The 22,326-nt window shown below is 37.6% G+C and overlaps 7 protein-coding genes across 13 annotated transcripts; 4 read left to right on the top strand and 3 right to left on the bottom strand.

Moving 5' to 3' along the window:
• The first annotated feature begins 62 nt into the window (after positions 1–62).
• Positions 63–2,731, top strand: LOC129795431 (uncharacterized). The gene is made up of 4 exons (XM_055836685.1): positions 63–1,215; positions 1,287–1,577; positions 1,640–1,735; positions 1,808–2,731. Exons 1-4 carry the CDS (start codon positions 1,189–1,191, stop codon positions 2,660–2,662), a joined length of 1,269 nt encoding a protein of 422 aa, XP_055692660.1. The 5' UTR covers positions 63–1,188; the 3' UTR covers positions 2,663–2,731.
• An 890-nt stretch (positions 2,732–3,621) lies between these two features.
• LOC129794417 (odorant receptor 10a-like) lies at positions 3,622–5,270 on the top strand. Its single transcript, XM_055835168.1, has 5 exons — positions 3,622–3,757; positions 3,926–4,112; positions 4,436–4,922; positions 4,989–5,144; positions 5,208–5,270. Exons 1-5 carry the CDS (start codon positions 3,622–3,624, stop codon positions 5,268–5,270), a joined length of 1,029 nt encoding a protein of 342 aa, XP_055691143.1.
• A 123-nt stretch (positions 5,271–5,393) lies between these two features.
• LOC129795433 (m-AAA protease-interacting protein 1, mitochondrial) lies at positions 5,394–6,355 on the top strand. Its single transcript, XM_055836694.1, has 2 exons — positions 5,394–6,059; positions 6,134–6,355. The coding sequence occupies exons 1-2, from the start codon at positions 5,443–5,445 to the stop codon at positions 6,267–6,269; spliced, it is 753 nt and encodes a 250-aa protein (XP_055692669.1). The 5' UTR covers positions 5,394–5,442; the 3' UTR covers positions 6,270–6,355.
• A 378-nt stretch (positions 6,356–6,733) lies between these two features.
• On the bottom strand, positions 6,734–8,906 carry LOC129795430 (aarF domain-containing kinase 1). Its single transcript, XM_055836684.1, has 2 exons — positions 8,513–8,906; positions 6,734–8,438 (listed from the first exon to the last, which is right to left on the bottom strand). Exon 2 carries the CDS (start codon positions 8,410–8,412, stop codon positions 6,877–6,879), a length of 1,536 nt encoding a protein of 511 aa, XP_055692659.1. The 5' UTR covers positions 8,413–8,438; positions 8,513–8,906; the 3' UTR covers positions 6,734–6,876.
• Positions 8,907–9,794: 888 nt separating this feature from the next.
• On the bottom strand, positions 9,795–13,528 carry LOC129795428 (kelch-like protein diablo). Its single transcript, XM_055836681.1, has 4 exons — positions 13,320–13,528; positions 12,260–13,217; positions 10,509–11,349; positions 9,795–10,438 (listed from the first exon to the last, which is right to left on the bottom strand). The coding sequence occupies exons 2-4, from the start codon at positions 13,161–13,163 to the stop codon at positions 10,414–10,416; spliced, it is 1,770 nt and encodes a 589-aa protein (XP_055692656.1). The 5' UTR covers positions 13,164–13,217; positions 13,320–13,528; the 3' UTR covers positions 9,795–10,413.
• Positions 13,529–13,936: 408 nt separating this feature from the next.
• LOC129795429 (recQ-mediated genome instability protein 1 homolog) lies at positions 13,937–15,820 on the top strand. Its single transcript, XM_055836682.1, has 4 exons — positions 13,937–14,076; positions 14,137–14,333; positions 14,393–15,549; positions 15,619–15,820. Exons 1-4 carry the CDS (start codon positions 13,997–13,999, stop codon positions 15,787–15,789), a joined length of 1,605 nt encoding a protein of 534 aa, XP_055692657.1. The 5' UTR covers positions 13,937–13,996; the 3' UTR covers positions 15,790–15,820.
• On the bottom strand, positions 15,807–21,280 carry LOC129795432 (dicarboxylate carrier SLC25A8-like). 7 transcript variants are annotated; one of them, XM_055836686.1, is made up of 4 exons: positions 20,896–21,280; positions 18,121–18,285; positions 17,879–18,027; positions 15,807–16,599 (listed from the first exon to the last, which is right to left on the bottom strand). In XM_055836686.1, exons 2-4 carry the CDS (start codon positions 18,250–18,252, stop codon positions 15,888–15,890), a joined length of 993 nt encoding a protein of 330 aa, XP_055692661.1. In that variant the 5' UTR covers positions 18,253–18,285; positions 20,896–21,280; the 3' UTR covers positions 15,807–15,887. The 7 variants fall into 7 exon arrangements, with proteins under 7 accessions (XP_055692661.1, XP_055692663.1, XP_055692668.1 ...); XM_055836688.1 differs by having other exon boundaries at positions 18,121–18,282; positions 20,896–21,253; XM_055836693.1 differs by lacking the exon at positions 20,896–21,280 and adding an exon at positions 18,506–18,955 and having other exon boundaries at positions 18,121–18,282.
• Between the last annotated feature and the right edge of the window lie 1,046 nt (positions 21,281–22,326).

Genomic DNA, 22,326 nt, shown 5'->3' with positions numbered 1-22,326 from the left:
TCTTGCTCTTCTTCCGTTTGTCATTGTGGTAACATCAAGACCACGAAGACATGCTGATTGCTAAATCTTCGTTTTCTTCTAATCCTATCTGAAGAAAATTCACACATAAGAGATAAACCTGATTTAAGAAATCTTAAGTTTTTCTTGAGAAAATTTAAGCCTTTATTGTGATAATCTTAACATTGACTGACTAGTGAATTTCACTCTTTGACTCCAATATTCTTCTTTCAACACCTCATGTCCTTTTCTTATCCTTATTTTTTTTTTATTAAAAAATTGTTTAACAATCAATTTAAATAAATAAAGAAAAAGCAACCTTCTGATGAAAAGAAGTAAAGCTCAAATTCTTCGCATTGTACATAAATACACCGCCGTGGTCTCGTGCAGACTCGCGCTAAATGCACCTTGGCAGTTGGAAACAATTGAGAGAAAAAGATTTTTCGCAATTGCGGTGGAGTCTTTAAAAGGCGGTCTCACATCCAGTACTTGAGGCAGTTGCAATTTAGTGGTTGATCGTAGTGGATTTACAGTGCTTATCCCTAATTAAACCTAACAATAGGTGTTACTTCTCCTGAATTCTCGCTGTTTTTTTAAATAAAATTTAAATGTGAATGGACAAGATTTTTTTTTTATATTCTTAAGAAATCTTTAGAAATCATTAATTTTTATATGCAATTTAGTGAAAAAGTGTTTCCTTTATCTTCTCAAAATCCAAGAAATAAATAGACTATTGGAATCTTAAAGTTCTTCAAAAGTGTCGCAGTTTATAGAAAAGAAAATGTGCAAAAGAATCAATCAAATAAATTTAAATAAAATTCTTTCTGATTTGTGTAATTAAGCAGTCTCACACGTGTTCTCCCGAGGGATTGTTGTGTAGTGAAAAGCATCGCATAAAAGAGATTTCACGATGCTCGTGTCATGTCAATGTGGCATTTTGATATGCTGAGAAAATTTTCACGTGAAGAACATCGAGTGAAAAAAAAACCTCCAAGTATTTATTGCAACAGCACATAGCTCTGCGCCAGAGATAAAACTCTTTTATTGTTGCAACGCGGTGCGAATTGAGACACTCACGGTTTCATTCACAAGCCCAATAAGGGGGAGATTATAAACAAAACAATAAAGTACCCACTAAATACGTTCTTTTCATTATTCTATGCTCAAAGTGTTCAATGGTCATTGAGAATAATGAGAATGTTCTGGGTGAAAATTCATGTGAGTGACCGAAATTCGTTTATTTTTTTTTTCAATAATTATTCTTTTCATTCATCTTCTCCTTCTTCTAGTTTGTAGTCCTTCTTAATGTCCTACACAGTGGATGTGAAATTTTAACGGAATCTGAAACACCCGAAAGGGAGATTTTCCTGCAACCACGACACTTCAATCCGCATCCCTTTGAATCAACAAATCGCATTGATCGACAAATTCAACCAGCTTCCACGAGTATCTTCAATCAAGGACCCATACAGTTCCCCCCAACAAATCAGGATGTTCCTCCTGGTGGGAGACCTAATCATCCCTATGCTGTAGTTGCACAAAGAAATCGTCAAAAAAGTCTTCAAAGATTTGCAGGAATTGTAAGTAAATAAGTGAATTAAGGTGGATTGGAGTCCTTCAACTTATTTCTCTTTCGTTGCAGGATAACAATGTCCTACCAACTGCATATGTTCCCCTTGCAAGACATCCAAAGAAATTCCTACCAGATCGACGATATGACTACGAGGATATTTATGATGTGAGTTTTATGCTGAAATTTCATAAAATTTAATAAAAATTATCAAGAAAACTTTTTTCTTGTCCTCAATAGGACTACTCATCGCACAAGAAGCAATACGCCTTCTCCTACAGTGTAAAAGATGATTTCTCCCATAGTCAGCAGCAGAAGGATGGAACTGTCAGGGGAAGCTACAAAGTTCACCTTCCTGATGGACGAATTCAAATTGTGCGGTATCATGCGGATGATAATGGTTACCATGCTGATGTATCGTACAATGAGGGAAAACCCCTTCCACCCCCTCTACCACCACCACGACCCACATTCAACTACCTCAAGGGTTTCCATGCAGATCATGCACCTCCGGAAGGGCCTCAACCGAGAAATTTCAACTACAACCTCTACATTGGACAACCACCACATGCTAGTGCAACACCAGCACCATCCCCTATTCCAACGATTCCCACATATGGTGATGTCCATCACAGTGTTCCCGGGCCAAATGTTCACATTCAGAGCTACAATACAGCTGCAGAGGTATCCGCGAGATCCACCGACATTGCCCCAACGACACCAGCAACAATCATTCAACCAACATCGTACTACCTTAAATCAACAACACTCCCCGCACCACGAATAAGTTTCTTGACAACAACACCAGCATCACCCTATCAGGACATCACTGTGGTCGGTGCTAATAAGCTCCAAGCATCATTGAATCCCTACGGTGCCAGAAAAGCCACGGCTATTGATCCAACGGGAAACTATGAGTACGGCAATTCAGCACCATCATCCACCTATGCAACAAATTATGATTACGACTACGACAGTGGCTACAGAGTTTCAGGCATATCATCAACTGAAGCTGCTGCTGCATCACATCAAGCACATGAAGTCAATAATTTAGATAGCAATGGTGTTGCTCTCTACTATCAGGCAGAAAAGTAAATGTGGTGCTATGTAGGGTTCTTTAAAATCCCTTTTAGGATTGAAATAAATTTTCATTAAAAAATAAAATGTGTTTGAGACCTTGAACTAAAAAAGGAGAACTTATGTACCTATCAAATACCTATTGTATTGATTCAATGGACTTGAAAGGGTTTAACAGACAAGCAAAAGACGTTTTTGCCTTCAGGAAATTGCTTTGAAAATTTTTAAGTGATAATTTTATTGTCAATCAAAAGTAAATTGCTTTTGCATTTTCATTTAAAACGTCTCACACAAAACCTCATATTAAATTCTCTTTAATCCTTCGTTACTTCAATTTTGATTGACTTGAACTTTACCATATGCTCGCATTTTATCAAACATCTTGGTTTGGTTTGGATTTGATTAAAAATATATATTGGGGTCGATTCTGGTAAAAATCTTTTCATTTCTTTTCTTGGAATTAGTAAATTTTAAGTTTTTTGGTATTCTGCAAGAATACGTTTTCTAAAAGTAAATCAACGAATTTGTTCTTCCAGAATATATTCAAAAAGATCTTGAAAGAACCCAGGAAAATTAATTTTCCTTAAAAAAAAGTCGATTAAATAAAGAAATACAATGTCAAAATCTTGTGAGAATTTTATCAGAATCAACCTCATTTTTTGGGTATAAACAACATGTTAAATGTTTGAAAAATCAATGAGAATTCATTTTTTTGGTTTTCTGATTTATCTACAAATAAATAAAAATTAAAGAGAAATTTAAGAAATTAATAATTTGTTCATAAATTACAATATAGCTTCACATCCCAAAGCATTGGATTGGAGCTTTCTTCAATTCCTCTTCTTGTATAAAACCTCAAGAAGTCTTTGTGAATCTTCATTGTCCTTTTAGCTGTGATTCTTTTTTTTTCATTGCTTATAAAACACAAAATGGAGATTTTAAAAGAAACAAAAACTATGTTAAATATTTTGGGCTTAATGCCAACATCTTATCCCAATTTGTGGTACAAAATTATAACAATTCTTTGGCTCTCAAATATGATTTGGATTGCTTTTTTTCAATATCCCTACTTCTTTCACTCTGAAGATATGACTGAATTTTCTGATGTTTTCAGTTTATTCTCACAATACATTATGTTATTCCTACGTTGTATACTTTTCTTGTATCACAACACTAAAATAAGGAAATTCTTCTTAGCCATGGAGGCAAATGTGAATGAAAGTTCGTATTATGGTTGCATTTTCGTGGGTGAATTGGTTAAGAATTTTTTCTTTCTTTCAGAAATTCTTATGGGGCGTGGAAAATTCTACGAAAAAGCTGATAATTTGTCAAATATTTTAACAAAGTTCTACAGAAAATTCATGACGTGCCTATGCATTGGCTATATAGTGTACCCTGTGCAGATTATCCTCCATCAAATGTACGTTGGTGCAGAGGAAATAAGTTGGCAATTACCCATCAAAATTGAGTAAGTTTTTATTGCATTTCTGGGTGTTATTTAGCAATGACTCGACCATAGAGGATTGCTAAGTGCTCTAAACAGTGTTAAAAATTTAAAACCAAGACTTAGGCAGTCCGAAGAATCCTATAGAGGTTTAAAAAAGAGGATTTTCAATCACTAGAAACATCAAACGTTAGGAAAGAAACGTCAAAATTTAAAAAATACGTTAAACATTAAAAATGTTATACATTTCATTCTGAGAAGAGAATATTTCGCTTAAATGAAGTAACAAAAAAAAGTCATTTTATAAATATTTAATAATTCTTTTTTTTTACATAAACAATAAATAGATTTCCTTGGAATATATCAACAATTCCAAGCTACATTATCACTTTCATTGCTGTTTGCCTCAATCTCTTCACAACACTCTACTACGTCTTGTGCTTGGATACATTCTTCTTCGGTGCCATCCTCCACATGTCAGCTTGCTTTCAGGATCTCCGGGAAATGCTCACAGAAACAGATGCAAATCTTCCTGCGGGAGATGATGGTGTATCCCTCATTGAAGATCATCATTCCAATGCAACTAGGCGCAATATGATAAACTGTGTGAAATTTCACAATTTATCCATTGATTTTGTCCAGAAGATGGAAGAGATTATTAGTTCATCCCTCTTTGTAGCCTATATTATTTTAATTTTTCTCATTTGTGCTGTCCTGTATCAAGCCTCCGAGCACATGATGACGAATCAAATAATGCGAGATTTAATATTTGTCGTGAGTGCCCTTATTCAGCTTCTTATATCAACATTTTTTGGGAGTCTCATCACTGAGGAGGTAAGCATCTCTAACATAATTTGATTTTTTATTTGAATTTTTACTTGAAAATAACATTTTTCTTAGAGTGAGAAAATTGCTTTTGCTGTGTATTCAACTCATTGGTATCGACAGCCACCAAAATTGCGGTTCTACTATCAACTTATCCTGCTCAGGAGTCAAAGATCAGTTCAGTTGACGGCATTAACACTCATTAACAGCTCCCTGCAGAGTTTTACAAAGGTAAGAAAATATAACGATTAATTTCCAATATTTTACTCTTGCCAAAGAAAAATTCTTTCCCAGGTGATAAGCAATTCAACAAAAGCCTTCGCACTGCTGCAAACGATTCAGGAGAAGAGCATTTAACTGATGAAAAAGATTTTTTTTTGGTGATACAATCACTTTTAATTCAACACACAATCACCTTCCGCAGCAGCTCACAATTCAAATTTAGGCGCGAAAAACTTTTTTTTAGCACAAATCCGTCCGGGTTTTGTCCGGTTGTCAATGCATTGGTGTGTAAACTCCCGGAAAGAGAATGTTGAGGAATTTATGGGCTTTTCGATCACATCAACGTGTACCTGTGCACTGGATTCACAGATCCCGGCCACGCAGCAGCACGCAATGTGGAATTTTGTGGAATTCCTCACGTGCAGTGTCCACAAATGACACACCAAGTGACCAAAAGAAGCGTTCTCTTCCACCCCTGATGGATTTCCCGGAGATTGTGTGGCCTACCGTGTTCAAATCCATGCGCAATTGGATCCTTGTGAACTTCATCATACGTCCGTACATCGACCGAGAATTCAGCATGCCGGATTTTGTTTTAGGTGCCAAACAAGCTCTCCAGGCTGTTTCCACAAAGCTCTCCGATGGGGATACAACGGATCTCACGGATTTGCTATCGCGAGAGTGTGCCACAGAAATTACAGCATCCATCAGGAAGATGTCTGTGGCACAGAGGCATGAAATTCGGGTAATTAAGGAGGATGTTTACTTCTCCTTCCCCTACCAAGTGGGCATTATCTTTGATGATGACTCCGGTGAGGAGACAGCTGCCCAGAAGCGCTGGGTGGAGATTACAATGATTTTTCATGCTCTCCGGGGACTACGTGATATGCAGGAACGCGGGGAAACTCCTCCGATTAATTTAGGGTGAGATTCAGGGATCATTTTCAGTTTGTCCGGGAATCCATTTGAAAATAAAATCTCTTTTGTTTTTTGCACAGCCTCCTACCAGATTATAGAGACAAAATATCAATATGCAACTACAGATTCATAAAGGAATTCACCAAAGGAAAGGAATCTGACTGGACAATAAATGTCGTGAATCACTTCAAGCCTAATGACCTGCTGGATGAATGAGAAGGTGAAATCTGTAACCATCTCATCTCCAGGAAATATAAATTTGCTTGTAAATAAAGATTTGTAGAGAGATTGAGAAAATTCAAGATTGTACATTTTTCTTCCCGGAATGGTTTGATGTGCTTCCCGGAAAGTGCCATAAGTGGCTGGAAGTTGTGCAGGAAGACTGCCCATTGCATCAGGAAGTTTCTAATGGATCTTAGGAATCTCCTTTTCAACACCCGGCTGATCTTTGGGTTCATTTAGGAGACAAAATCTGAGTCTATAAAAATGTTTCATGTGCTTGCAAAAGGGACTTACTAAATGGATAGATTTTGACCCAAAGATGACATTAAAGATCAACCGAGGGTTGAAAAGAAACTTCCTAAGATTCCTTAGAAAAACCCTGATGTATTGGGCAGGATGAACGCACAACTTCCAGCCACTTATGGCACTTTCCGGGAAGAAAGTGTAAAAACTTCAAATTGCTGAAAAAATGGATTTTTTTTTCTTTCCTTGCTTCCCTCTCAATCTTCTTTACATATATACATAAATTTACATAATTATGCTTCTTCCCTTGATCCCTTGTTCTTCTTCCCTTGATAGATTTAGATGAGACTTTGCTGCATCATGACCAGAATTTGAGGTTCATTACCCAGAGGTAGGCATAGTAGAGGGACATTTTGAGCTCAATGAGTGTTCTCTGGAGCCTGAGTGTGAATCTTCGCCATTCGGATGTGGTTTGAGCATGCTTCTGCTGGAAAACAGTTTGTACGCAACATCTGGACATGACGGAAAAGGCCGTTTGACGATTTTGTGTCCCAAGTGTTGTCTCAATACTCCGAATGAGATCATTTGTCTTGAGAATCAGCAACATCTGACGATCCACATGCTCGAGTACATCAGCAATTTGCGGTAGAACCAATGAGGTTTCCTTCTGAATTAGATTTTTCTCTCTTGTTGATTGCTTTGTACGCACTATCCCTGCCACGACAGCTTCCCAGGGGCGCCCTGTGACCATACACGCAAATATCCCATAGAGATTCCCACGAATTCCCAATTTTTCACTAAACTGCCGCATTGCCAGCCGATCTACACGCAAGATACTGAGCCAGAGTTGGGAGTAATCGTAGCGAAATTGATCTGAGAGTGTGGAATACAGCCCATGATCAAGTAGCATCACCTGCGTTTCCCCTTTATCTGTTTTTGCAACGAGAATATTACCCGGATGGGGATCACTGTGAACAAAGCCATTAACAAAGATCATATTGGCATACAGGACACCGAGGTAGTTGGAAATTTGCACAGGATCAATTTTATGACGTCTCATGTACTCAATGTCATCCACTTGACCACCTTCAACGTACTCCATCACCAAGACACGATCCGTTGAGTACTTCCAGAAAATTTTGGGAATTTTCAGCCATTTGTACCCCTTGAACATCCCGGCAATCTTCTCAGCATTGCGTCCCTCATTGAGGAAATCCAATTCAATGGGGAGATTCCGCTTGGACTCATCCACGAGCCATTGCATATTGAAATCCGGAAATATCCATGCCATCACCTTGCAGCAAATCTCCATTGTTTTCATGTCAACAATTGAATTTCCCCGCACATAGGGATGTTGCACCTTCACCGCAACAGCTGTACCATCCTTCAGCTTAGCACGATGCACCTGGGCAAGAGATGCCGTCCCCAGGGGTTCAGCTTCGAAGTCATCAAACAATTCTTCGGGGTTTTGCTTCAAATCCTGCCGGATGACTTTGTAGAGAACCTCAACGGTATTCTGGGGTGCTTTGCTGTGGAGAATCTTCATTGTTTGAACAAATTCACTCGGTAGGAGGTACTCTAGTGCCCCAATGTGCTGCCCAACCTTAATGTAAACCCCACGATTTGTGCAAATCAACTTCAGGAGCCTCTCAGCTGCAATCTTGTGGCACACACTCTTCTGCGCAGCATACTCCTCCGTTGTCTTGTCCCACTCTCGGTAGTACAGCTGCTTCTTGTACGTCCACGCAATATCCTTGATGGCTAGGGCAGCATTAGCCAATCGCACCAGTGCCACGGAGTTGATGTTGTAGTCATTGGCGTGCAAACTGTAGCCACTACCGAGGATTGTTGTCCCGAAAATTCCATATTTAATCACTCTTCCCACAGACACCATGTCCACGCCCAGATTCACAATAAATCCTGCACAGCAAATAAATCAACCCTCGTTACATCATCTCCCATCATAACCCTGAAGATCTCCCTCATAAACTCACCTTCCGGATGGTTTGTTCTTCACTCGCAAAAAAATATAATAAAACGTCCCAACAGTTTAATATCGTGAAAAATGATGATTAAACTTTCGAAATTGCTAATTTTTACACCACACATATTTTTTACACCACCACAAATTCACGGGCATTGTCTTATATATTTATGCAGCAGCAGCACCTTCAAAATAACACATCTTGTGCGAGTCTCTCACAACGCGCTTTCACCTCTGACGCGCGCTCACGTGTGCAGATATCTCACAACTCGCCATGCGTAGGAAATGTCAATGTTTTTTGCGTCGGATTTTGTGGAGAAAAATGATGTAATAAAATGTAATAAATCTAGTTAACCCGACGTACATTTGACGTTTTTTTTTAGCGTTTGACGTTTCTTTTCTAATGTTTGACGTTTCTTTTTTTAACGTTTGATATTTCTTCTTTCTATTACCAAAAATGTATTTTTTTCATTGGAGTTCAATCGGTTCAATCAATGAATTCAAAATCTAAAAAATCTTCTCTTTAACGTTTGACGTTTCATATTCAACTCTTAGACAAATTAATTTTAACAAATAATTGCGGAATATTATCGTTTGACGTTTTTCCATTTGATAGTTTGACACTTCTTCTTTCTTTTAATGATAATACATACATATATGTATAATTTTTATTGGACCATAATAAATGGAATTTTCTCCAACGTTTGACATTTTTTTTCTTTAATGTTTGACGTTTGTTTTTACCGGTTTTTGATAACTTAACTTAGAATTGTAACAATTAGTTTTTATAACTTTTGAAGTTTTTTTTCTTTAATGTTTGACATTTATTTTTTTTTAACACTTGGAGGATGGCCTTGTGGCATGAAAAGGCTGGGGCCGTAAAGCTTTAAAATAAAATAAAAAATTAAATAACACTGGAGGATCGAGGTTTCTAACCTCAAAACTTTGACTTTTATTTTCTCTTAAAAGAAAATACTTTTCCAAGTTTTCTTTCGACGATATTGAAGTAATGAAACTCCCCTATATATAGATGTAGAAATTATCACGAAATGTTAAATAGATTTTAATTCTGAGGCGATTGAAAAAACTCGAATCGGCCACTTTGGCCAACAAAATAGTCTAAGGGTTAAACGATTCAACTTCCATTTTTCATTTTTCCATTTTATTACACCTCACGTAAAAAAATCCCTATGAGTATTTTACCGCTCTTTTACGTGTTAATGCGTAAATATTGGAATATTTTCTCTGTAAAAAGATCTTCCGGCTCAAAATAAATTAAAAAATCAATGAAATATATTTTTGTCTATTTTATTTATATATAATAATATTTTTTCTCTCTCTCACATAGAAGCTACATAACATCTTACAATTCAAATTGCTAATCCTCCAACGAAAACCTTCCTCTTCTTAGCTTAGAATCACCTAAAAATCCACTTTTTGGAGTCAATCTAATGAGACGTTTTGTGTTGTGAGAGAAAAATCTTTTGAAGCGTCTTTTTTTCTTTGAGAAATTTCTATTTATGTTAATTTTATTTTTTTTCTCTATTCGCGTTAGAATAAAATTATAATACTCAACGTTTCTTTTTTTAATAGAGAGATGAAGAGGGCATTTTGGCAGAATTATTTTATTTATTTTTTACCCCCAAGGAGTGCCATTAAAAGGGTGTTTTGTGTGTGATTCGTGAAGACGTTATTGCTATTTTTGTGTTTGTTTGTTTTTTGCAGAGATGAAACGACTTTGAGAGGAAATTAGTTATATTATGCTGTACTTACGTGACTTCCGCTTTCATCCAAATTCATCATAAAGGATTAATCTCTATTTTATCTTTTCTTTTTCATTTTATCGTCTAAGAGAGATTAAAATAAATAAATTGAAGCATCAAATGGATTCACTTTTAATCCATTTTTTGCCTATACTACTGAATCCTTTCGAACCCTGCGGAAAAAGAACAAATAAAAGTTAAAAAAGAAATAAAAGGAATTTTTTTTGTTTGAATTTCTCTCACCACATGTAATTCTCAGTTTGTGGTGCCCTCATGACACCAACTCCACCGCCTAAGCGCCTGTAGTTCATGTAGCCACAGAGGCGCCATTGATTTGTCTCCGGATCGTACACCTCAATTGTCTTGAGGTAAGCTGTGCCATCGAATCCCCCAACAGCGTACAGCTGCCCATTGACAACGGCAAGCCCCACGCCGCTACGTCGCGACGTCATGGCTACAATGGGACTCCATGTATTTGTGTGCGGATTGTAGCGTTCAGCCGATGACAATTCCATGCAATCATCCCGTCCACCCACGGCGTAGATGTAGTTGTTGAACACAGCGCAACCCAGGTGCTTCCGACGCGTGGACATGGGGCTAACAGCACACCACTTATTCTGTCGCGGATCGAAGCGTTCAACCGTATTGAGGGGGCACTGCCCATCACTCCCCCCAATTGCGTAGAGATACCCCCCGAGAACGGCTACAGCAACACCCAAGCGTCTTGTTGTCATCGGTGCCACTTTCGCCCATTTATTCTCCTTCGGATCATACCGTTCCACATGATTGAGGCACTGTACCCCATCTTGACCACCAACTGCATACAGAAATCCATCGAGCACAGCCACACCGACACTTGTGCGGCAAGAAGTTGTGGGTGCCACATCGCATGACCACTGATTTGTCTGCGGATCGTAGCGTTCGATGCTGTTGAGATAGCTCTGCCCATCGTGACCACCAACGGCGTACAAGAGATCATTGAGTACGGCCACACCGACGCCACAGCGACGCTTACTCATGGGCGCCACCATTTTCCAATCATTCGTCTGTGGATCGAATTTCTCCACGCTCGCAATGGCATCACCTGCAAAAAAAATATGTTTATAACATGCACGAAATTATTGTTTTGTTGAATTTTGCAGAAGAAGCACTTGAGCGTAAAATTTTATTTGAAAAACATTTTCACGTTAAAAAAAAATTAATTCATTGAAATCTTTAATAAGGAGAATTAATTCCGGGAACCATTGATAATCTTCTTGTGGATCATTGCTCAAGTAAAACTTTTGGAAATCAAGTAGGCTTTTTCCGTAATTGATAGGTTTAGCTTTGGGAAAATCATAGTAGGCCAAAGGAAGAAAAAAATGGAGATAGAGCTCTGAATTAGTGACGCTGCGTAAATTTTGAGAAAAATAAGCACAAAATAAGTGAGAAATTTGATAAAATATACGAAGAAAAATGTAGATAAGTAATTTTAAAGATTTCAAGGGTTTCTTGGTCGCTGAATAAGGCCCATTGTTGGGAGTCTTAAAGGGAAACAAAGGATTTTATACTATAAATTTTGAGGTTAAAGATGATGGGAAGAAATAGCAGGAAGCTAAAGAAACAGGTAAAAAGAAGTTAAAGAATACAAAATTAAAGCTCCAAGCGGGGCCCAAAGCCCTGGAAAGACGTGTTAAAAGATTCCTTACGTCGGGAAAAGATTCAGATTTTAATTAAAATTATATTTTTTTCTTCAGATTCCTTCAACCCACACTGTAGGTTAAACCTTTATGAATAAAACTTTATATTTTATTTGATCCTCAACAGAAAAAAAAAGATAAGACATTCTGCTTAATTTCTTATACCGTAACCAATTAACACGGAATGTTATAAAGAAGAATAAGTCGAAAGCATTTATCACTTCTAAGAAACAAGCAGCAATATTGACGTTGAATTGAGCAATGTTACGTAAAAAAAAAAACAAAATAAAATCTTTCTTGAACTCTTCAACTCACCAGAGCACCATCCTCCAACAGCAAAGAGCACCTCTCCGCGTCTTGTTGGCTTCCTTGGCCGTGTACGTGGTCCCTGCATTAGTGGCCTCTCTTGCGGAAGAAGCAGGTAGTTCTTTGCCTCATCCACAAGATCCCGGCAGGCTTCATCACTCCGCACAAGAAGATCCGATCCAACGGTGCCAACGAGGAATTTGGGGCTGAGTAGTGGCAGTCGTACGTGCTGCAGCACCTGCGCTAGGTGCTGTCGCCGATCGGCAACGTTGTATTTGAGCCATGCCATTACAGCATTGAAAACTTGCTCCTCGGAGCGTACATTGAGCTCATCACTGCAAATAATGTCCACGAGTTGGCCCACGGGGAGTAGAAGGAATTCCTCGCTCTCCATCACCTCCTGAAAATTATGTTGCGTGAATTTGTCAGCAATGCGGAGGAGCTCGCGGCATGAGTGTGTGTCGGCGAAAGCTCTAATGCCCAGGCAGTTGGTTGGATCGAGCTGTCGCTTGAGGAATTCACAGCAAATGTCCTGGATCTCAGCCAGCTGCAGGAGGCACGCAGCCGGTAGGAGGGTTTGCACATTTGACTCCTCCACCACAATGTGGGATGTGTAGCAGAAGTCAATAAGCAATTCCATGGCATTCTCATCGATGTCACGGATGGTGACCTCCGTCTGGCGCGATTCCTCCAGTTCCCCCGTGAACATGGCCCGAAAGTACGGGCTGCATGCCGATAGGATTACTCTGTGTGCAAAGATCTTCCTCCCACCCACATTGAGGATCACATCGCACAGCTCATGGTGACGCCGGAGAACGTTGAGTTCCGCAAGGGTGCCCCGGGGATGCTTATCCGATGTATGTGCTAAGCGTGCGGGCGATGGGGCGCGGTCACCCAGTAGGGCGTCGCTCATCCTATTCGCCGCCAAGCGCAGTGGGGCGCTCGCCCACCCCCACACGGTGTCAATCTACATTATCGTTGCAAAGGAAGAAAGACAAAAAAAACGAGCAGAAAAGTCATGTTTATTTTCTTTTTGCTTCCACGACCACCATTGTTTCCAATCACTCACCTTTGTAGCTTTTTTCGTCCGCTCACACAGAAAATCCTCTATTTTCCTAGATTTTCACACTCTACACAAACTCACGGGTTTACTTAACATTATTTTATGGGGAAAATATATTGGGAAATGGGAGAAAATTGCAGAAAATCACCCTCGAAAGTTTCTTTTTGCACCTGTAATTTTTGGCATATGGCGTTATCCGCGTTATCCAACATATTGGCTTGTCCAATATTTACACGGATTTCTAACCTAAGATATTCACATAAATTCAGTACAATTTTGATTTTCTATTTCATTCACTCCAATTAAATGAAATGGTAAAAATGTTGTTATAAATCCGGATAAATATTGGACAACCCAATAAAATAGGGTTATGAAACTTTCATTCCTTTCCATATTTGTTTCATTGCGATTTAATGCGAAATTTTAATTGATTTGTGATAAATCTAAAGAATATATTGTTATTTTGTTAAAAAAAATACTGAAACAGTTTAATTATTAAAATTCCTCTGGCTTTATTTTATTCCTTGTATTCAGTCCTTTATGAAATTTTCATTGAAGAAATTTATTTCTTGCAATATTTGGATAAAAAAATTCCTGGATAAAATGAAGGCGGGAAAGGTTGAGGTTATGTTTCATTTGTTTTGGTTTTATTTTTCAAAACATTTTTTTAGTGGTCCGGAAAAATGGTCTCAAATCTCATAAATACAGTGAAAAATAAATTCCTATCAAAATATATAAAATTAGACGAGGACTGGCTATCAGGGTGAATAGGAAAATCAATAAATCCCTTTGGGAATCTCCCTGAATTTTCCTTCCCTTTCAGATGTATTGATTGGGTGACATCAGATTGCCCGGGACTCCATGCGGATGATGTCTACAAGAAGGCCTACGATCAATGGCTCCTCACGGATTTATCTGAAACTGGAGTACCTTGTATTCCTGAGCGTGTCTTCCAGCAGAAAGATCCCTTCTCCCTTCCGGGGAAATTTATTCTTCAGCTGAACTTTGTGATTGATATTTGTGAGTTTTCCGGATCATTTGGAAGGATTTGAATGATTACAGTTCATTTGCATTTCCAGCTGAATCATCATATGATCAGTGGCGACGACTTAATGACCAAAAACTCGATGAACCAGAGCCAATTGAGGAGTTCCGGACACAAAGTAGCAATCAAGGGAAGAAGCAGCCGAAGAGGAAGAGGCTCTTGAAGCTGGAACTTACAGATGGAACACGCAAAGTTGATGCCATGGAATACAGACCCGTACCTTGTTTATCCACTAAACTCTTCCCTGGAACGAAGCTTCTTATCTCTGGACCCATTCAGTGCTCAAATGGTGTCCTCCTCCTCACACAATCCAATGTGAATGTTCTCGGTGGGGAGGTTGATACCCTCCTTGTTCCCAATGCTTTTGAGAATATTCTTCTCAAGCAACTCAACAAACCGCTCAATCCAAAGCCACGATTGGACTATCAGGAAGCAAAAGTCGCGGAGGAGTCTCAACCACCTGTACGGAATCATTCCAATCGCCCCGTTGTGATGGCACAATTCAAGAAACCTCCTCCAAGGACTGGGAATGGTATTGTTGTACCCGAACTAGAGCAACTTATGAATGAGGATGATAACTTGTTGAGTGGAATGGAGATGGAGACCCTCGAAGCGGGCTCCACTGGACGTCCAACCACACCGGAATTGCTGGAATTTGAGCGAGAAGATGAGAATCTCTTCAATGATGCTGCAATGCTCGATGAAGTGGAAATGCTTGGGCCAGCCCCCAATCCCCCTGAACCACCCCCAATGGCATCCACATCCCACGCTGCAGGAGATTCTTTTCAAGACTTTGTGGATCAAGCTCTATTTGATGAGGATTTCCTCCCACCTCCGGAACATCGGAGAAATCCCTCAATTCTCGACAGTGATTACCAATTTCGCATTCGGGGGCACAGCCTCGTGACAATTGATCAATTGACCAACATCCTACAGAAGCAGGGTGATTCAGTTGGGGATCGTAGCTTCATTTTACGCGGAAAATTCCATCGTGTCGTTGAGAAGTTAATCATTAAGGATGACTACTGGAACATTGGGGTTCTCTTTGAAGATTTGTGGTCCAGGGAGAAGCTAAAGGTGCGAATTTTATCTGTTGTACTCAATAAACTAACAGGACGCACGGCTAAGGAGCTCACGGAGATGTACAAGTGCGCCCAGGGACGCCCAAATATAAAGGAAGAGATTCAGGAAGTTAGTCATTGGAATTTTCTTCCTGAGAAATGGGAAAAAATAATAATTTTCAATTTTTCTTTTTCCTAGATCTTGGAGATGTTAAAAGAAAAGATCCGGAAGGTGGATTGTTACTTGAAAATTGACTATTCCACGGATTTTCCCTGCCCTAGCCTTGTGGAACTCATCGATGCAGCACCCGTACTCAATAATATCCTCCGTATGAAGGTTCAGAGTGAGAATCTCACGTCAGTTCAGTAAAATAAAAGAAAATGTGATTTATATAAAAAAAGATTTTCTCAGAATTTTATTATTAAATCATCCCTAGAATAGAAAGAATAAAAAAAGGCGTCATGACGTCACTCCTTGCGAGGTGGCTTGAAGATGAGAATTTTGAGTTGTTCATATGTGATCCAGAGAACAATATTCCACGACACGAGACGTGCAAATGATGGCACGAAGCCCTTGTAGAAGGCCGAAGCTCCCTCACCACGTCCCATTTGGATGGCACAATCAATGGCACCGCGATACTGCCCTGGCTTGGAGTTCATGTAGCGCGTCTTAACCACATCAATGGGTGATGCAGCCACGGTGGTGGCAAAGCCCGCAATCACGGCAGCTGTGAAATGGCATGGAATTGCATCCTCCATGGGTGTGTACTTGAGCAGGCACTCCTTAATGATGTCATAGCATACAATTTCCGCCACATTGACAATGGCATTGCGCCCCACATTGGGCAGGGTTCCCTTCCACAGCCCCCGTACACCCTCATCGCGGCCAATTGTTCTGTACGCCGACAAGGTGCTGCGGTAGCGGACACTATTGGGGGATGCTGTTGTGCGATTTTGTGCCTGGAAGCGCACCTTAACGACATCTGTGGGTTGTGCCAGCATCACAGCCATTCCGCCAGTGGTGAAACCCGCGAGGACACGCGTGAAGATCTGCAAACCTTCGGGATTTTCACGCAGTACACGCTGATACAGCATCTTAACGCTGTCGTAGGCCCCAAGGCGCACCGAAGCAAAGGCCATTTGTCTCTGCAGACCAGCTGAGAGGCCATTGTACAGTGCTCTGTGGGGAAATTGGGAGAAAGAATTATTTAATTTCCATTTATTTGAGAGGTTTTTGTGCTTTGAAATAACAGTAGTGAGTCAACAAATGTTCAATCATGATTGATTCAATCAGATTGATCAATAATTGTTAATTTTTTTGAGCCAGTCAAACAATTGATCAATTATTGGTCAATTCTGATTGCTCAATTTATGCTTAATTATTGACCAAACAAAATTGAGTCAATTTTATCTCAATCAGTATGGATCGTGGATTGATCAACTATTGACCAAATATTGTTCTTCAATTGCTCAATTATCGGTTAATCACGCAATTTCCGGGCAATTATCTGTCAATCATCAGTCAATTGCACAATTTTCAAGAAACAGTCAATTACATAATTTTTGTCATAATGTTATTTTGTTTTTCAAATTTTTAGGATCTATAGGATCTTAAGGATTTGCTAATAAAAGTTTCTGTTCACAAATTATTATGAATAAATCATATTGACGAATAATTGAGCTGAAATTGTCTACCAATTCGATTGAGCAATTGTCTATCAATCTGATTGCTCAATAATTGATCGTCTATGCAATTCATATATTAATTCAACATTGAGTCAACTATAACTCAATTAATTATTGATAATGGATTGGCCTAATATTTTTCTTCGAAATCTTTATCAAAATCATACTGAATCATCGGTCAAACACGCAATTTCCGGGCAATTATCTGTCAATCATCAGTTAATCAATCAATTTTCAAAAAATAGTCAACCAATTACATAATTCTTGTAAAGATTTTACTTGTATGCCAGTAAATAAAACATTCTCAATACCTATTTAATCAATGTAGATCCCTACAAAGAGAATCAATTATTGAGCAATTAGATTTGACTTGAAATCGATCAATTTTCAGTCAATAATTGCTCAATCTGAATAACTGAATAAAATATATTTTTTAATTATTGATCAATATTTGATTAATGTGATTGATTGCATAATAATTGAGCGCTTTTTGGCTAAAGAAAAATATTTACTGTGGGATAGTTTTACATATTACTGATGCAAGACTTTTGAATGAGTTGTGCCAAATATTTTGCCATTATACCCGATCAATTATAAATTTTCATTGGATTTCTCGCGATGATTTGTTTTTGCTACTTGGGACGGTCAATAAACCATCACGACGATGATAAGGCATCGTCGAGCCTTCTCTTTGAACTTTATAGAGAATTTTAATGATTAAGGGAAACTGATAAGGTCCGTGCCAAAGATTGCCGTGCCGCCAAGAAACTCACCTGAAACCCTCTTGACGAACAATTGTACTGACTGTGCCAACCAAACCGCGATATTGAGCAGCTGGTGGTGGAGCTCCTGCGCTCACCACTGTAGCCCCATTTGCTGTAGCTGTACTCAGTGGAATACGGATTTGTCCTTCACCCTGAATCTGCATGGATTGAATGAAAAGAAGAAGAAAAAAAACGGTTGGAGGATTTTTTTTCTTTGAATTTTAAAGGAATTGCTGTTGGATGCTACTCACCTGAAGTCTCACTTTTGCCGTATCCAGGGGAAATGTGACAAAGTCCGCAATACATGCTGCTGTGCCCGCTGTTAGGAGTCGTACGCCAAAACTAGCCTCTAGATTGGCTGATGTGTTCTTTGATTGCACCATCTCCCACCACAATTACTCGCCTCTCTCACTCTTCTTTGAGAATACACACAAATAGAGAGATGAAAAAGCACAAAAGGAGAGGAGAAAAAAATAACAATTTAATTCCGGTAACTTTAACATTAATTAATAAAAAAAAATATATTTAAAAAAAAAAAGTTAAATTAATAGAGAAATCTCTGCACAGAAAACAACAACAAGATCAGCGCAGTTGCATCGGAAGCAGCAGCAGCAACAGTGTGAAAGTGCACAACACCTTATTTGACCATTAGAGGCCTATAGAGGAGTGGGAAGAAAAGAAAAATCTCTGAAATTGGAAAATGTCGTCTTCACTCAACTAAACTGTTGGACAATGGGGCTCATCTCGCGGCGCACACACAAAGTCTCGCGCGTTTTTATTATTATTTACCGAAAATCTTCATTTTCCGCGCATGTTTTTGCAAACAAAGATCATCATTATTTTCCCATGATCTTCAAAGTATTCAGTGTGGCGAGATTGATGATTTGTTGCGTATGTGGATGATTTTTCATGTGAAAATACGTCCAACAAGTAAATTTAGAATATTATATAGGAAAGGAAAATGTTTTTTTTGGGTAATTTTCCGTTATTACAAAAGCACATTTTCTTTTGCCAGAAGAGGAAGAATTATGTAAAAAAAAATTCTTTTGTAAGAAGATTCTTTTTTTATTGAATTTGCAATGCCCAAATAGCACAATTCAGTCGCTAAAAGGTCATAATATGGCTTGTGTTGGTCATACGTGTTGCCAATATTAATCTTTCGAAGATGAATGGTTCTTTCCTCAGGTAGGAGTAACTGGGGTAAAATGGTGGATTTGAAAAATAAAAATAAAAATTAATAACTCAAGAAGCAGTGAGAGCTAATCTGTCTAATTTTGTCAGTAGTTGCACTTCGTATCCCTGCCTAAACCTAGAAAGTTTCATGATAATTGATCCAATATTTTGGCTTTTATTTGAAAAACAAATTTTTCGAACCTCAAAGTTACTCTGACCTCTCAACTGCAAATTCAGTTTTGGCGAATGTCTCTGCAATATTTTTGATCCAAATGCATTTTTAGACAGAGTAACTATTGCTAAACACGAATCTAATCTGAATTTTCCGAAAAAATTTTCCGAGTTTTCCCGTAAAACATTGATAGTAAAAAGTACCGCTTGGGGCAAAATGGTGAATTTGGTGTTTTTTTAAAAAAAACTTTTTAAATTTTTGAAAAAATAATTTCCCTTAATTAGTATAACTATTATATACAATTTGGGATGTTTAATCACTTACTATTACCAATTTTTATAAACTAAAAAAAATAAAAAAGGCAATTTCTTAAATTTAACATTTTTTTAATTTTTTGTATTTTTTTTATTAAAAAAAGTTTTAATTGGTACACAAATCTCTCATTCTCAATAGGTATTATAGTGCCTTGCTAAAATAATTTCATTAAATTAAGATTAGCGAACAAAAAACGCAATTAACCGTTTTACCCCAGGATTTTTGAAACAGGCAAATTTGGAAGGGTTTGGAAAATGGCCTGAAAAAGCATTTTCCCATTGAGATAGAGAAAAATCGTCTGAGACAAAGTTGTAGCCCGGAAAATTTCCTAAAAGATAGTTATGGGAAATCTCAAATATTTCCATGGAACTCAGGAAAAATTATCTCCCAAAAATTCACCGAATTACCCCAGTTTCCCATAAGTAGTAAAAATTTTCTTTGAATAAATTGAGGAATGTTAAAAAAAAAATATATTTCAAAAGTAACGTTCTTTTGTTATTCATAAAGAAATCAAAGGAAAAAGCTCTGAGAAAGCTTTTCAGTTACAGAAGAATCGAAGAATTCATTCTTATTTTCGTCTTATACCTACTTATTCTTCCTTAATTTCTTTAACAATAAAGTAATTTAAAATTTTTTTTCTACTGAAAAAGAAAAACAAGAAAATTTAGAAAATTCTCAACTTTTTTCTCAATCTTATTCCCACATTCTTCCAATATGTGAGAGAAATAATTGCAATTTATTTAATCATCTCATACAGAATGGTTTGTCGCACTTTGGTTTATACCATATTTAAATCTAATGAATTATTAATTAACCAAGTAAAAGTATTGAGTTTTCCTTCTCTATGCTGTGTTCCGTGCATTTTATTTACACTCTGCGTCATTATTTTTGTATTAACAAATTCCTTTCTTCGGTACACTTAAAGAAACTTTTTTTTATTCTTATTTATTTTTGAGAAACAATGTAATTTTATTAATTTAAAGACATGAAGAAGAACCCATAAGATATGTTTCACTGATTTTTCTTGGGTACACCGAAGCACGGTAATGACTTCTTCTGTTACAAAAAAAACGAAGACATAAAATAGCTCAGGAAACACCAAACAGAACTTTTTTTTATCTTATTTTTTTCTTGTAAAATTCCGTGAAAATTATTTTATTTTTAACTTCATTGAAGATGCAAAAAATAGAGTCAAAGACACAACGGAAGAAATTCTGCTGTGAGGATATTTTTCTGCGTGAATAGGGCACGATAGGAGAGATCATGAAGTTCATCGCGAATTTGCGGATTATTTTTTTCATAAATCTTCTTAAATTTAATTCCACATCCATTCACCACAAGTTCACGTGAATGAAGAAAAACTCACTGGAATTTTTTTCCTCTTGTTGAAATTTCTTCTTTGATCTTTGGTAATATCACAGAGTTTCCTCTTTTTTTTCGAGAGGAAATTCTTAAAATTTTCCTTTGAAAGCACTTTGTTATATCATCTTTGGATCACTTGTGGGGTATAATCTGAACACTTAATAAAAAAAAAAAGAAATAATTTCTTTTATCACTCGCACCGCGACAAACGACAATTGACTGCTCAGAATTCTCCTCTCCAACCGCCTTTTATTGGAATTCTCCCTGAGAATGTATTTGGCAACGCGCGCGGTGTTATCAATGGCCAATAACACAGACTCGCGCTCTGGCAGCATCTTCCATCAAAAATTTTCTCCCCATGCTGATCCTCTTGCGACGACAATTTTTTTTCTTCTAAAGATCTTCTTTTTCAGTTCCATTTTCTCCCCCCAAAAATCTGTTTACGTAACAAAGACGCAAAGGAAAAAAAATTTGCGCCAATATATTTTGGACCAATTTAGTCGCAATGTGGTGTATTATTTAATTCAAACAATAATCTCGCGGCAGCAAGAGCGAGGGGTTTAAAAAAAGATCACTCGCGCAAGTCAAAGTGATTGACGAAATTTTGAGCGACAGTCAAACTCTGATTTTTTTTCGTTGGTGGTTATGGCTTCCATTACGTGTCTGGGGGATTTCAAGGTGAAGTAAATACATTTCAACGATTTTTCAGACAATTTTCCCAACATATTTTCATCCTATAAGTGAAATAAGAAACATTTCTCACGATCTTTTTTATACTATTTCGTGTAATTATTACTTTTTTTCGAGTTAGATCACAGTAGCCATTTTGTTTGCTTGAAGCACAATAAACTTTAATGCTTTATGTCCACCTCGAATGATTGTCACGACTTTTTTGCATTGAAATTCTAAAGTAATGTAAATTAATCATTACAATGTTATTACCTGGGTTAGAGCAAATAAATTCAACAAGTTTATTTTGGGTAATTTGTGCTCTAAATGTTTGAAAATTTACTTTTTTTTTATTCAAAGATGAAAACTGACGTTTAGTCGCCATGTTTATGACGCCATTGAAGGTTTTTGTTTTGATGTTGAAAGACGGCAACTTCGTTTTAAAGCAATCTTTAACCCTTTGGCGAATCATTGTAATTTTCCAAATATTTATGAATTTAATTGTTTTTTAAAGTTAGAAATGATATTCACACAGTGGAAGCCGCAAAGAATGTTTTTCCTGAAAAATTTCTTCTAAAAGCTTTTGGAGAATAAATATCGCGATAAAAAGAACGCATGTTTCAATGTTTCACGTGGACGGAAAGGGTTAATTTAAAAAATTAATATACCAAAAAAATGGGTAATTTTTGTTAAATTTAAACAGTAAAATTATAAATTAATCTTTAATGCTTTCACGTCCAGGTGAAACATTGAAACATGTCCTCCT

Source organism: Lutzomyia longipalpis, chromosome 4 (assembly GCF_024334085.1).
Source record: "Lutzomyia longipalpis isolate SR_M1_2022 chromosome 4, ASM2433408v1".
In the NCBI taxonomy this organism is placed as follows: Eukaryota; Metazoa; Arthropoda; class Insecta; order Diptera; family Psychodidae; genus Lutzomyia; species Lutzomyia longipalpis.
This window is presented reverse-complemented; position numbering and strand designations above follow the sequence as displayed.

What these genes read in the sequence shown, in the direction of transcription:
- LOC129795433 (XM_055836694.1), top strand. Translation starts at nt 5,443, where the DNA reads ATGTTGAGGAATTTATGGGCTTTTCGATCACATCAACGTGTACCTGTG. An exon ending in ACTCCTCCGATTAATTTAGG is followed by an intron (nt 6,060 to 6,133) that starts GTGAGATTCAGG and finishes TTTTTTGCACAG; the next exon opens with CCTCCTACCAGATTATAGAG.
- LOC129795431 (XM_055836685.1), top strand. Translation starts at nt 1,189, where the DNA reads ATGAGAATGTTCTGGGTGAAAATTCAT. An exon ending in TGTTCTGGGTGAAAATTCAT is followed by an intron (nt 1,216 to 1,286) that starts GTGAGTGACCGA and finishes TCCTTCTTCTAG; the next exon opens with TTTGTAGTCCTTCTTAATGT. An exon ending in ACTACGAGGATATTTATGAT is followed by an intron (nt 1,736 to 1,807) that starts GTGAGTTTTATG and finishes TGTCCTCAATAG; the next exon opens with GACTACTCATCGCACAAGAA.
- LOC129795429 (XM_055836682.1), top strand. Translation starts at nt 13,997, where the DNA reads ATGGTCTCAAATCTCATAAATACAGTGAAAAATAAATTCCTATCAAAA. An exon ending in GACGAGGACTGGCTATCAGG is followed by an intron (nt 14,077 to 14,136) that starts GTGAATAGGAAA and finishes CTTCCCTTTCAG; the next exon opens with ATGTATTGATTGGGTGACAT. An exon ending in GAACTTTGTGATTGATATTT is followed by an intron (nt 14,334 to 14,392) that starts GTGAGTTTTCCG and finishes TTGCATTTCCAG; the next exon opens with CTGAATCATCATATGATCAG.
- LOC129795430 (XM_055836684.1), bottom strand. Translation starts at nt 8,412, where the DNA reads ATGGTGTCTGTGGGAAGAGTGATTAAATATGGAATTTTCGGGACAACA.
- LOC129795432 (XM_055836686.1), bottom strand. Translation starts at nt 18,252, where the DNA reads ATGGTGCAATCAAAGAACACATCAGCCAATCTAGAGGCTAGTTTTGGC. An exon ending in CGGCAAAAGTGAGACTTCAG is followed by an intron (nt 18,028 to 18,120) that starts GTGAGTAGCATC and finishes CAATCCATGCAG; the next exon opens with ATTCAGGGTGAAGGACAAAT. An exon ending in GTTCGTCAAGAGGGTTTCAG is followed by an intron (nt 16,600 to 17,878) that starts GTGAGTTTCTTG and finishes ATTTCCCCACAG; the next exon opens with AGCACTGTACAATGGCCTCT.
- LOC129794417 (XM_055835168.1), top strand. Translation starts at nt 3,622, where the DNA reads ATGCCAACATCTTATCCCAATTTGTGGTACAAAATTATAACAATTCTT. An exon ending in TGAATTTTCTGATGTTTTCA is followed by an intron (nt 3,758 to 3,925) that starts GTTTATTCTCAC and finishes TCTTTCTTTCAG; the next exon opens with AAATTCTTATGGGGCGTGGA. An exon ending in GGAGTCTCATCACTGAGGAG is followed by an intron (nt 4,923 to 4,988) that starts GTAAGCATCTCT and finishes CATTTTTCTTAG; the next exon opens with AGTGAGAAAATTGCTTTTGC.
- LOC129795428 (XM_055836681.1), bottom strand. Translation starts at nt 13,163, where the DNA reads ATGAGCGACGCCCTACTGGGTGACCGCGCCCCATCGCCCGCACGCTTA. An exon ending in TGTTGGAGGATGGTGCTCTG is followed by an intron (nt 11,350 to 12,259) that starts GTGAGTTGAAGA and finishes TTTTTTTTGCAG; the next exon opens with GTGATGCCATTGCGAGCGTG. An exon ending in CAAACTGAGAATTACATGTG is followed by an intron (nt 10,439 to 10,508) that starts GTGAGAGAAATT and finishes CTTTTTCCGCAG; the next exon opens with GGTTCGAAAGGATTCAGTAG.